General features: G+C 45.7%; 1 protein-coding gene across 3 annotated transcripts in view; it reads left to right on the top strand.

Annotated features, from left to right (window-relative positions):
- Positions 1–14,278, top strand: part of vps50 (VPS50 EARP/GARPII complex subunit) — a 240,066-nt gene that overhangs the window by 170,421 nt on the left and 55,367 nt on the right. For all 3 annotated transcript variants that reach the window (XM_071375172.1, XM_071375173.1, XM_071375171.1), the window contains one exon: positions 1,764–1,844. In XM_071375172.1, the coding sequence (XP_071231273.1) occupies positions 1,764–1,844 (81 nt within the window). The remainder of the gene's footprint in view (positions 1–1,763; positions 1,845–14,278) is intronic.

The raw sequence follows: 14,278 nt of genomic DNA, 5'->3' as shown, positions 1-14,278 counted from the left end.
TCGAGCTACAGGCCCCTACTCTGTCATGGTAATGTGGTGCGTCGAGCTACAGGCCCCTACTCTGTCATGGTAATGTGGTGAGTCGAGCTACAGGCCCCTACTCTGTCATGGTAATGTGGTGAGTCGAGCTACAGGCCCCTACTCTGTCATGGTAATGTGGTGAGTCGAGCTACAGGCCCCTACTCTGTCATGATAATGTGGTGAGTCGAGCTACAGGCCCCTACTCTGTCATGATAATGTGAGGTGGCGGAGTCATCCACAATTCTCCCAAACTGACAAGAACCATATCTCTTTCTCTCTTTTTCTCTTTCTCTCTCAGACCTCTTGCCTAAATGTAGCTGCAGTGAAAAAATTATACAATCTATGTCCAATAACGAGACTCCCAATGCTGTATAGCCTACTCATAGTCCCCAATGCTGTATAGCCTACTCATAGTCCCCAATGCTGTATAGCCTACTCATAGTACCCAATGCAGTGTAGCCTACTCATAGTACCCAATGCAGTGTAGCCTACTCATAGTACCCAATGCAGTGTAGCCTACTCATAGTCCCCAATGCTGTATAGCCTACTCATAGTACCCAATGCTGTATAGCCTACTCATAGTCCCCAATGCTGTATAGCCTACTCATAGTACCCAATGCAATGTAGCCTACTCATAGTACCCAATGCAGTGTAGCCTACTCATAGTACCCAATGCAGTGTAGCCTACTCATAGTCCCCAATGCTGTATAGCCTACTCATAGTACCCAATGCAGTGTAGCCTACTCATAGTACCCAATGCAGTGTAGCCTACTCATAGTACCCAATGCTGTATAGCCTACTCATAGTACCCAATGCAGTGTAGCCTACTCATAGTACCCAATGCTGTATAGCCTACTCATAGTACCCACTGCTGTATAGCCTACTCATAGTACCCAATGCTGTATAGCCTACTCATAGTACCCAATGCTGTATAGCCTACTCATAGTCCCCAATGCAGTGTAGCCTACTCATAGTACCCAATGCTGTATAGCCTACTCATAGTACCCAATGCAGTGTAGCCTACTCATAGTACCCAATGCAGTGTAGCCTACTCATAGTACCCAATGCAGTGTAGCCTACTCATAGTACCCAATGCAGTGTAGCCTACTCATAGTCCCCAATGCAGTGTAGCCTACTCATAGTCCCCAATGCAGTGTAGCCTACTCATAGTACCCAATGCAGTGTAGCCTACTCATAGTACCCAATGCAGTATAGACTACTCATAGTACCCAATGCAGTGTAGCCTACTCATAGTACCCAATGCTGTATAGCCTACTCATAGTACCCAATGCTGTATAGCCTACTCATAGTACCCAATGCTGTATAGCCTACTCATAGTACCCAATGCAGTGTAGCCTACTCATAGTACCCAATGCAGTATAGCCTACTCATAGTACCCAATGCAGTATAGCCTACTCATAGTACCCAATGCAGTGTAGCCTACTCATAGTACCCAATGCAGTGTAGCCTACTCATAGTACCCAATGCAGCGTAGCCTACTCATAGTACCCAATGCAGTATAGCCTACTCATAGTACCCAATGCAGTGTAGCCTACTCATAGTACCCAATGCTGTATAGCCTACTCATAGTACCCAATGCAGTGTAGCCTACTCATAGTACCCAATGCAGTGTAGACCCCCTGGTGGGCCCCTCCTGTGATTCTATCCCTATGTGGTTAGATTGTAGTGTAGACAGGACAGTGCGTGTGAATTAACCGTGTGTGTGTGTGTCTGTTCTGCAGTATGAATCATCAGGTCCGGGTCTGATCAGCAGCCGACTGAGAACAACACTGAACAGAATCCAGGAGAGCCTCATCCAAATGGTAGGAAAATAACTCGTTTTCTCTCTCTCTCTCTCTGTTTCTCTGTCTCTCTGTCTCTGTTCCCTCTACCTCCCACCCCCTCCTCTCTCTTTCTCTCTCTCTACCTGTTCCCTCTACCTCGCCCCCTCCTCTCTCTTTCTCTCTCTGTTCCCTCTACCTCGCCCCCTCCTCTCTCTTTCTCTCTCTGTTCCCTCTACCTCGCCCCCCTCCTCTCTCTTTCCCTCTCTGTTCCCTCTACCTCGCCCCCTCCTCTCTCTTTCCCTCTCTGTTCCCTCTACCTCGCCCCCCTCCTCTCTCTTTCCCTCTCTCTACCTCGCCCCCATCCTCTCTCTTTCTCTCTCTCTACCTCGCCCCATCCTCTCTCTTTCTCTCTCTCTACCTCGCCCCCATCCTCTCTCTTTCTCTCTCTGTTCCCTCTACCTCGCCCCACTCCTCTCTCTTTCTCTCTCTGTTCCCTCTACCTCGCCCCCCCTCTCTTTCTCTCTCTGTTCCCTCTACCTCGCCCCCCTCCTCTCTCTGTTCTCTTTGCCTTGCCCCTCTTTTTCCTCTACCTCGCCCTGCCTCCTCTCTCTATCTCCACCTCTTCGCTCGCTTATTCTAGTGCACCTTTGTTTCTCTCTAGCCCATCTTTTTACTCTCTAAATCTCTCCCTCCATTCTGGCCTTGCCTGTGTGTGTGGTCTAAGAAGAAATGGAGCAAGAGTGCTCCCTGCTCACCCCGTATGGCCTTGACCCCCACCACACACACACACACACACACACACACACAGACACACACACACAGACACACACACACATATTCTCCCTATCACGGCTTCCACGCCATGGGAGTGTGCTGTTTAGGTAAGTGATCTGATGAGTCCCCTGCTACAGGCCTCCCTTCTCTGTCAGTGCCTCCATATCCATATTGGCCTCAATTTCACATATGGTACAATGTAATCCAGCCTTCAATTCAACCTTTAACCGAACCATTTGTGTTGACTGCTTCCTCAGAAAATATGAATTCTGCTTTTATTCAATCTCTTTATACTGCTCATTGTATGTGATAAAAGGCATCTGAAGAAGAGGAAGTGACCAGAAGATTATCAACATAAACCAGACGCTTTTCACACATTGCTTCTAACGGTGAATGAGACTCAGTGGAGGCCATTTTTGTCTTTTATGTCGTGTAGCTGTGTGTTTCTATCTTTCCATATCTTCTTCTTCTCCCGTCGGAACACGTCTTTGAAGCAGCTCTCACGGCCCTAAAGTAGCTCAGAGTTGTTCTCAGTGTTTATCTCTCACTTTAAATAGATTCTCTGCTACTTTTGTATACTTCAGCCAGTAGCTCTTAAAGTAGCGCTCATTAGCCAAAAGTTGTACCCGAAAATTGCGTTCTATGTCACATATGTCCACCACGTAATTGCTCTCTCTCTTTCTCGCTCTACTGTGTGTGCATCTTGCTAGCTGTCACTCAAATGGTGAAGGGCTGAAGCTTGTTGGCTAGAACTCAAATTGCTAGGGGGCTGACCCACGTGGGGGAAAATGTTGGGGAAAGGGCACCACACATTTACATTTGTACATTTTAGTCATTTAGCAGACGCTCTTATCCAGAGCGACTTACAGAAGCAATTAGGGTTAAGTGTCTTGCTCAAGTGCACATCGACAGATTTTTCACCTAGTCGGCTCAGGGATTTGAACCATCGACCTTTTGGCCCGATGCTCTTTTAACCACTAGGCTACCTGCCGCACAGCTTCCAGAAAACAGTCGCTTTCAAACTAGGGATTCCATGGGTAATTAAGGTAAGACAGTATTTCTCATAGATTATGCATGTATGAAATACACATTGACACATCCAGCCCAAAGCAGGAGGTTTAAGAAAGACTTTCTAGTCTCCAAAGTTCCAGAACATGTCTTATAGGAAGTCGGAGTTGAACCACTATGTCCTGAGGGGGGAACATTCTGAAAGGGGACAGTCACTTTGTGACAGGTTGTCAATGGTCACCAAAGCGTTATGGTGGAAGATAGGTCTATATATCAATCAGTCGATGGCTGTGAGAGGTCATGAAAGGTCACGGGTGAGTTCTCAGTCTTCAGGTGCGTCTCATACACCATGTTTCCATACACATTTCTTAAGCGAGTAAAGTCATACCGTATATTTCAAAAAAGTCATGACAGCTGTGATGGAAACGGTACAATTTTATAAATGCTAACAGATCATTTGTTCGCTCGACCTGGTGGGATGTTTTTGTGTAAAATGAATTATGCAAATATTGATATGATAACCATGAAATCAAAGTTAACTTGGAGTCATGCGATGACATGTTGTCTGGTCCTCCCACTACGACTCGTCAGGAAAGCATGCAGTTTATTAGGCTACAGATGAAATAAGTTATGATGAACTTCACAGGGTGATGAAAGTGCAAGGTGATGAACTTGATGCTCCTTTCAATAAATATTGAGTCTTATTCTGGTGACATGATGATCGATGTGTGGCTGCTGTTTGACAAATAAAAAGTATCCCACTCTTATCCATAATAATCTCGTAAAATAGTCTACCAGTAGTAAAATAGTCTACCAGTAGTAAAATAGTCTACCAGTAGTAAAATAGTCTACCAGTAGTAAAATAGTCTACCAGTAGTAAAATGGTCTACCAGTAGTAAAATAGTCTACCTGTAGTAAAATAGTCTACCAGTAGTAAAATAGTCTACCAGTAGTAAAGTAGTCTACCAGTAGTAAAGTAGTCTACCAGTAGTAAAATAGTCTACCTGTAGTAAAATGGTCTACCTGTAGTAAAATGGTCTACCTGTAGTAAAATGGTCTACCTGTAGTAAAATGGTCTACCAGTAGTAAAATGGTCTACCTGTAGTAAAATGGTCTACCTGTAGTAAAATGGTCTACCAGTAGTAAAATGGTCTACCTGTAGTAAAATGGTCTACCTGTAGTAAAATGGTCTTCCAGTAGTAAAATGGTCTACCTGTAGTAAAATGGTCTACCAGTAGTAAAATGGTCTACCCACACTGTATATGTGAGCTATCGGCAAGAGTGCAGGTGCCAGAACCAGAGGAGGCACATTTGCTATTTAACTAAACAGATTTTGTGACAAAACTATCCGTAGAGTTGAAAATGCGATGGAAACACATTGAACTTTACATTTTTATTTGGTACATGAAAACTTGAGCTAAAAGTACTTGTTGTGTGCACTACGTCATCACGCACAGATTTTTAATGTACCACTGCTGGGAAAATTATCATATTTTCATTATTTGGATATTAGAATTTTCACATAAACCTTGTTGCCACTTGGATGGAAACCTAGCTGTAGACACACTATGGGTGAGAAGGTGATCAGAAAGGAAAGTGAAGTAAATGCATTTGAATTGTCATTATATTAATCTGTTGTAGCTGATTAGTTTACCAGCCCTGAAGCTAGTCTTGTTACTGTTAGCAGATGAAAACTGTCAGCCCTGAAAAACGTCTGTGAGAACACACGGTTTGGCACACACAGACACGGTCCAGTACAGCCCAGTTCACTGGTTACAGTGGGGAGGAGGGATCTCTCTGTCAGGGCTGTTAGATCACATGATCGTGGACATGGAGCGCTGAGAGGAACAGACAGATGGGTGATAGGGGCTGTGAAAACCGCATCAGTGCACAAACACATGTCAGATCAGGGGAGGGGGAGAGAGAGACAGGGTGGGAGATCCGCTCTTCTCGGGAGACAGAAGTGGTGTGAGGCCTTTTACACAGAGAGAGCATAATTATATGACTTTGTGTCCAACCAGAGAGACTGGATATAATGACGAGATGCTTGAGTCTCCGCCCTAACAATGGGATTCGTTGTCCACAGAGCAGAACGGCGGGCTGTCAAGCTCCACCTATTCTTCTCTTTTGGGTTGGTGGATACATTGCGTTATTTGAATAATAAATGTAAAAAATATTCAATGATGGGTGTTGACGCCTGTATTCAATGGAGAATGAGATGCCTAGCCTCATAAATAAGCATAGACCGTCTCGAATTTCTAAACTTCTATTAGATCAAATAAGCCTCACGTATCAAAATAGCAAATCATTTTTTATCTTCACTAAATTTGACACTATACTTGCCCCCACCATACAACAACTCTTCACTTGCTTAATAATGAATGATCTGCTTAACGTGGGCAGATTTTGGGCTGTGTAAACTCTCTCGCTTCGGCTCTTCCTCTGGTCGATGCTTGACTGCCGTTTGACAACCCAGTCCGCTTGATTAAGAGCTATTTAAAACATCCTCGCTTCAGCGGGCGACAGAAACACAGTTCTCTGGTCTCTCTATCGACTCATTCTCTATCCATTCTCTCCAATACAACTCCTTTTTTTTACTTTCAAAAGTATTGGAAAAGGCTTTTAGTCTTTCGCCGGAAATCTAACGTTATTTTAGTTCAGGTTAATTAATAATTTGTTGCTTGAGATATGCCCTGCTTTATTTCCCCAAAAGTGTGTTCTCTCTCTCGCTCTCGCTCGCTCTCTCATTATTACTAATAACGTTTGCATGTGTACTGTGTACCGACTTTGTGATAATTAAGAATCAAGGTCAGGGTTTGCATAAGCAGTGTGCATTAATTTACAGTGATAGTCTTTTGACTTTATTACCATTAATTTACAATCTCCCCTGGCATAATTACAAAAAGGGACATTGAGATATATAAACACACACACACACCCACACACACACACACACACACACAAATGGATAAACACACGTGCGCACACACATAGAGGGGGAGACCTCATTTGTAAACGCATTATAAAGTTAATTACGCGTCACATTTCAATTTGCAGAGAAATCCTTGTGGTTTAGCTCTCATTTGCTGCCTTGACATGATTCTATTTAAAAAGCCCTTCTCTCATAATGACTTTGATGCCAATATGAATGGCAGTCAGTCCGTTGAGACCTATCTCCATGTCTAAAACACCAGACTGGCTGCTCTCCCACCAGCCTCTCAGGAGAACTAAGTCTGCCCCCTCTGTTTCTCTCCTTCTCTCTGCACTCTCCATTTCATCACTTCTTTCTAAACCACCTTCTGCAAAACTCTTAATGTTCTGTACATACACTAGGCTCTAGGGAACTTTTTCCCAGACGATGCCTATTCCTCGACTGAAAAGCACTCCATTGCGCATGCTTTTTAGTACGGGATTAGGCTTAATCTGGGTCCAGAAACCTGGCCCTAGGCCTTCCTACCATACCTCCATCCCCTCTATCCCTCCTCCTTGTTCTACACAGCTTTTCCAAAGCCACGACTCCCTGGTAAAACGATGGTCAAATTTCCAAACTGCCAGTCTGAGCACCAGGCCTCAAATTCAACTATGCTGTTCCACTGACACTTTATAGAGCTCAATTTGTTTGACCCCAGTCCCCAGCCACCCATTACGCCTTCCAGCAAGGCTTGGATGCGGCTAACACTAGCTAGCATAGCATTTCAATCAACCCCCCCTCTCTCTGTCTCTCTGTCTGTCTGTCTCGCTCTGTCTGTCTCTCGTGTCTATCTCTCGTGTCTGTCTCACAGCGATTATCCCTCTGTGATGATGCTGTCCAGCTCCTTAACCAACCTACTGAGCTGGCTTTGGACACGCTTTATATGTGCTGCCGACAGAGTAAACAGCAGCCGTGTGTGTGGTGCCGCAAATTGTGAAACTCTTGTTAACCACCATATCAGGTGATTGAGTCAGCCACTTCAAACATACACCTTTTTATGTCTTTACCAGGGTTAGATTTTTCCCAGACACAGATTAGTCCTGGACTAGGTTTGTTTTGTGTCCAGGAAACCAGCACATAAAGGTTTGAAGGTTAGGCGGTTACCCGTCAGCTCAGCACCAGGGTTGAATCAACAGGGAGGGGGTGTGGTATTGATATTCAGTGTTGTTGAATGGGGGCTCTGGGGCTGGTTGGAGGTTGTGGCGGTGACAGGAATCAGATCTATCCAAGGTTATTTCCCCTCCTTAGAGACCTGGAGATACATCCCTATGGGCCCCAGGAATGTGGCAGCCAAAGGCATGCTGAGCTCTCCAAATCCCAGCTTGCTCGCGAGTGTACGAGCACGCACAAACACACAGACGTGCACATGCATAAACTCGAAGACACATGCGCACACACACACAGACACACACATTTTTCGATTCTCATCTCACTCACACATCTCTTTCCTTCGCCTGACAGCTCGGTGGTTAACTTAAGCATGTGGTGGGGTTGTGCTTCGCCACGCTGAGGCTTGGCACCGCCAGCTCCACGGCCTGGCATGGCCCCTCTCGGGGGGCACAGATTAACGGTCTCACCACGCCTCCTCAGTGCTGAGTTACTGCATTAGAGACTACATTTGCCTACTGCCTGCTGTCTTCTCGCTTTGGGTTTGAATATGGCCGCCCAGGGAATAGTCTCAGTGTATGGTGATTATGAGGTGGTTTGATGTGGAGTTCATTTAGCTGCTGACACTGGACCCCAGGTCAGAGGGGATAACTGTAGGAGCGCTGGGAAGGAGGATTTGTATTATAGTGCTGTCGTCGTAACAGTTATTTATGGAGGAGAAGGGTTTAGTTATGGTGGAAGTAAGTAGAATTGTTGGTGGTCGTAGATATAGTCAGGATATAACAGGTTGCATTGATATAGATGAGCCAGTCTGCAGTACACACACACACACTCTGTCCGTCTAAATGATGAGTTGAGAGTTTTGCTAGTTTGTCATACATATTGATAGCCATTCACTAGGTCATAGAGTACAGACAGCCTTGATACAGGGCAGCTAGTCCTCTAGGACCCGTGACTCAACACCTCTGAGAGTTGTTACTAAAGTTAACCCAGAGTTCTGTTGAATGACTCACTGCTACAGTTGTGGTGAGAAGCTGATTTGCATTTCAGTGATTTAAATGCTTTGTTCTTTCCCCCTATCCTCCTCATTAAAATACCAGCGTATTCCGTTCTCTTTTTTAAAATCCAGCTGATTTAAATTCTCCCTCCAGCAGAGCAGCAAATAGGCTCTGGCTCTGTGGGATTCCTGGAAAGTTCATCAGGCAGAATGGAATCTGGGTATTTTGTAATAAACAGTGAGACGATATCACCCTAAAGGGTAAGCAGATCCATCCGCCACTTTCAGAGGAGGAACTGCCAGTGATGATGGTGGGCTGTATCTCACAGAGCAAATGATAGCTCTACTTCCTTTTGACATTCAGCTAGTGATAAGTGAATTTGTGATATTACCAGCGGATGAAGGAACTGGTGGCGAGATACACTTGACATTAATTGCCAAGCTAACGGGCGTCCCCACACATTTTTTAATTCTTCACGGGCGGAATACGGAGGAGAATAGTTTCAGGCCTCTAAGAGGGTTTCAGAGACGCTAAAAGATCACATTTCTTCCTCATACTAAACGTCCTTTGTCAAAAGGCTGATTAGGTAATTATGAAGCCCTAAATGTTGTTTAGTTTTTGTTGTGGCGTGGAAGAACAGAGTCTACTTCTTACACTCCAAGGCTTTCTGGGAAACTTTTTTTTACCAAGGCCTGAGACTGTTTCCTCAATTAGTTTCAACCAACAAGTTGAGTAATTTGTTTTTTTCCCCTCAGTCCTCAGTTGCCTTTAGTGTTCGTACTGTAGCCCCATAGCCGGTGGTGAAACTGAGACTCCATTTTGTGTTCTTTCTGGTTTGGCGTTCGTCCTGGCTCAGTGATGGGTCCACTGCAGCGCGAATCCAGGAGAGTAGTGCAGACGTCCCTCCCCCCAGGTGTGGGCCAGGGATGGACAGCCGCTCCAATGCTCCAGCCGTTCCAGCAACAAGCATGACAGATGGCTTTCAAACAGCTCGCCCCAATAATTCCTCAGGCAGTGCCTCAAAGTCAACTGTTCACACAACAAATCATGACACCTCCACTCAGACGGAGCCCAAAAATAACAGTAGTTTTCTTCAGCAGGGTTGGCCAGCCTGATTCAGCAAGCAGTTCAAAAGAACTCCGCCCAGCACCGAGCCAAGGCCAAGACTCCGGGCCTGTTCTGCAGACCGTCGGTTGAATTGCGGCGGTGTAAATATAGATGATTAAATGATGCCACATGTGCCGTCCCAAGGCCAGTAATCATTGTCAGTGGGTGGGTCTGAGTCAGTGTGTGTTTCCACACGTCGGATTTACAAAACAAAATGGGGGGGAATGTTAGCTTTATACAAGCTACACCACAGGTATGTGTTGTCAAAGTCTGGGTAGTGCCTATAGCAATACCAACCTAAATGGATTGTCGGAATGAAAGCCAACATAGATAAGCAGTGAACAGACTGTGGAGACCTCCTGGTACTGTAGATCTTGAATGATGTTTGAGACTTGAAATCCAGCAAAGCCCTGCTAGTCCATTTGAAGTGGGCAGTATACTATAGAGAAGGTTCACAGTGGTTCCAAAACTGTGGGCCTCCGCGGTGGTACCCCCCTTCCAAAAACAAAAATATACACTACTGGTCAAAAGTAATGATGGACAGTCATTTCTCTTTGCTTATTTGAGCTGTTCTTGCCATAATATGGACTTGGTCTTTTACCAAATAGGGCTATCTTCTGTATACCACCCCTACCTTGTCACAACACAACTAATTAGCTCAAACGCATTAAGAAGGAAAGAAATTTCACAAATTAACTTTTAACAAGGCACACCTGTTAATTGAAATGCATTCCAGGTGACTACCTCATGAAGCTGGTTGAGAGAATGCCAAGAGTGTGCAAAGCTGTCATCAAGGCAAAGGGTTGCTATTTGAAGAATCTCAAATATAAAATATATTTTGATTTGTTTAACACTTTTTGGTTACTACATGATTGCATAATTTTGAAGTCTTCATTATTATTCAAACAATGTAGAAAATAGGAAGTGTGTGTGTGTGTGTGTAATTATTATTATAATAATAAATTGAGGAACTCAGTCCGGCTTTTAACTTACTCTTGAACATTGTAGTAGAATGCAGAAGGTGTAATTTTGAAATTCGTAAATTCGTCATCAGTTTCTCTTCGTCGTGTCAGTCATTGCATACCTTAGAACAGGGTTTCCCAAACTCTGTCCTGTCCCCATTCTAAGGGTCTGTGTACTATAGAGAAGGATCATTCTAAGGGTCTGTGTACTATAGAGAAGGATCATTCTAAAGGTCTGTGTACTGTAGAGAAGGATCATTCTTAGGGTCTGTGTACTGTAGAGAAGGATCATTCTAAGGGTCTGTGTACTGTAGAGAAGGATCATTCTAAGGGGTCTGTGTACTGTAGAGAAGGATCATTCTAAAGGTCTGTGTACTGTAGAGAAGGATCATTCTAAAGGTCTGTGTACTGTAGAGAAGGATCATTCTAAAGGTCTGTGTACTGTAGAGAAGGATCATTCTAAAGGTCTGTGTACTGTAGAGAAGAATAATTCTAAAGGTCTGTGTACTGTAGAGAAGGATCATTCTAAGGGTCTGTGTACTGTAGAGAAGGATCATTCTAAGGGTCTGTGTACAATAGAGAAGGATCATTCTAAAGGTCTGTGTACTATAGAGAAGGATCATTCTAAGGGTCTGTGTACTATAGAGAAGGATCATTCTAAAGGTCTGTGTACTATAGAGAAGGATCATTCTAAAGGTCTGTGTACTGTAGAAAAGGATCATTCTAAGGGTCTGTGTACTGTAGAGAAGGATCATTCTAAAGGCCTGTGTACTGTAGAGAAGAATCATTCTAAAGGTCTGTGTACTGTAGAGAAGGATCATTCTTAGGGTCTGTGTACTGTAGAGAAGGATCATTCTAAAGGTCTGTGTACTGTAGAGAAGAATCATTCTAAAGGTCTGTGTACTGTAGAGAAGGATCATTCTAAAGGTCTGTGTACTGTAGAGAAGGATCATTCTAAAGGTCTGTGTACTGTAGAGAAGGATCATTCTAAAGGTCTGTGTACTGTAGAGAAGAATAATTCTAAAGGTCTGTGTACTGTAGAGAAGGATCATTCTAAGGGTCTGTGTACTGTAGAGAAGGATCATTCTAAGGGTCTGTGTACAATAGAGAAGGATCATTCTAAAGGTCTGTGTACTATAGAGAAGGATCATTCTATGGCTCTGTGTACTATAGAGAAGGATCATTCTAAAGGTCTGTGTACTATAGAGAAGGATCATTCTAAAGGTCTGTGTACTGTAGAGAAGGATCATTCTAAGGCTCTGTGTACTGTAGAGAAGGATCATTCTAAAGGTCTGTGTACTATAGAGAAGGATCATTCTAAGGGTCTGTGTACTAGAGAGAAGGATCATTCTAAAGGTCTGTGTACATTTACATTTACATTTAAGTCATTTAGCAGACGCTCTTATCCAGAGCTACTTACAAGTTGGTGCATTCACCTTATGATGTCCAGTGGAACAACCACTTTACAATAGTGCATCTAACTCTAAGGGGGGGGGGTTAGAAGGATTACTTTATCCTATCCTAGGTATTCCTTAAAGAGGTGGGGTTTCAGGTGTCTCCGGAAGGTGGTGATTGATTCCGCTGACCTGGCGTCGTGGGGGAGTTTGTTCCACCATTGGGGTGCCAGAGCAGCGAACAGTTTTGACTGGGCTGAGCGGGAGCTGTACTTCCTCAGAGGTAGGGAGGCGAGCAGGCCAGAGGTGGATGAACGCAGTGCCCTTGTTTGGGTGTAGGGCCTGATCAGAGCCTGAAGGTACGGAGGTGCCGTTCCCCTCACAGCTCCGTAGGCAAGCACCATGGTCTTGTAGCGGATGCGAGCTTCAACTGGAAGCCAGTGGAGAGAGCGGAGGAGCGGGGTGACGTGAGAGAACTTGGGAAGATTGAACACCAGACGGGCTGCGGCGTTCTGGATGAGTTGTAGGGGTTTAATCGCACAGGCAGGGAGCCCAGCCAACAGCGAGTTGCAGTAATCCAGACGGGAGATGACAAGTGCCTGGATTAGGACCTGCGCCGCTTCCTGTGTGAGGCAGGGTCGTACTCTGCGAATGTTGTAGAGCATGAACCTACAGGAACGGGTCACCGCCTTGATGTTGGTTGAGAACGACAGGGTGTTGTCCAGGATCACGCCAAGGTTCTTAGCGCTCTGGGAGGAGGACACAATGGAGTTGTCAACCGTGATGGCAAGATCATGGAACGGGCAGTCCTTCCCCGGGAGGAAGAGCAGCTCCGTCTTGCCGAGGTTCAGCTTGAGGTGGTGATCCGTCATCCACACTGATATGTCTGCCAGACATGCAGAGATGCGATTCGCCACCTGGTTATCAGAAGGGGGAAAGGAGAAGATTAATTGTGTGTCGTCTGCATAGCAATGATAAGAGAGACCATGTGAGGATATGACAGAGCCAAGTGACTTGGTGTATAGCGAGAATAGGAGAGGGCCTAGAACAGAGCCCTGGGGGACACCAGTGGTGAGAGCATGTGGTGCGACAGACAGATTCTCGCCACGCCACCTGGTAGGAGCGACCTGTCAGGTAGGACGCAATCCAAGCGTGGGCCGCGCCGGAGATGCCCAACTCGGAGAGGGTGGAGAGGAGGATCTGATGGTTCACAGTATCAAAGGCAGCCGATAGGTCTAGAAGGATGAGAGCAGAGGAGAGAGAGTTAGCTTTAGCAGTGCGGAGCGCCTCCGTGACACAGAGAAGAGCAGTCTCAGTTGAATGACTAGTCTTGAAACCTGACTGATTTGGATCAAGAAGGTCATTCTGAGAGAGATAGCAGGAGAGCTGGCCAAGGACGGCACGTTCAAGAGTTTTGGAGAGAAAAGAAAGAAGGGATACTGGTCTGTAGTTGTTGACATCAGAGGGATCGAGTGTAGGTTTTTTCAGAAGGGGTGCAACTCTCGCTCTCTTGAAGGCGGAAGGGACGTAGCCAGCGGTCAAGGATGAGTTGATGAGCGAGGTGAGGTAGGGGAGAAGGTCTCCGGAAATGGTCTGGAGAAGAGAGGAGGGGATAGGGTCAAGAGGGCAGGTTGTTGGGCGGCCGGCCGTCACAAGACGCGAGATTTCATCTGGAGAGAGAGGGGAGAAAGAGGTCAAAGCACAGGGTAGGGCAGTGTGAGCAGAACCAGCGGTGTCGTTTGACTTAGCAAACGATGATCGGATGTCGTCGACCTTCTTTTCAAAATGGTTGACGAAGTCATCCGCAGAGAGGGAGGAGGGGGGGGGGGGGGAGGAGGATTCAGGAGGGAGGAGAAGGTGGCAAAGAGCTTCCTAGGGTTAGAGGCAGATGCTTGGAATTTAGAGTGGTAGAAAGTGGCTTTAGCAGCAGAGACAGAAGAGGAGAATGTAGAGAGGAGGGAGTGAAAGGATGCCAGGTCCGCAGGGAGGCGAGTTTTCCTCCATTTCCGCTCGGCTGCCCGGAGCCCTGTTCTGTGAGCTCGCAATGAGTCGTCGAGCCACGGAGCAGGAGGGGAGGATCGAGCCGGCCTGGAGGATAGGGGACATAGAGAGTCAAAGGATGCAGAAAGGGAGGAGAGGAGGGTTGAGGAGG

The sequence above is a fragment of the Salvelinus alpinus genome, chromosome 29 (assembly GCF_045679555.1).
Source record: "Salvelinus alpinus chromosome 29, SLU_Salpinus.1, whole genome shotgun sequence".
In the NCBI taxonomy this organism is placed as follows: Eukaryota; Metazoa; Chordata; class Actinopteri; order Salmoniformes; family Salmonidae; genus Salvelinus; species Salvelinus alpinus.
This window is presented reverse-complemented; position numbering and strand designations above follow the sequence as displayed.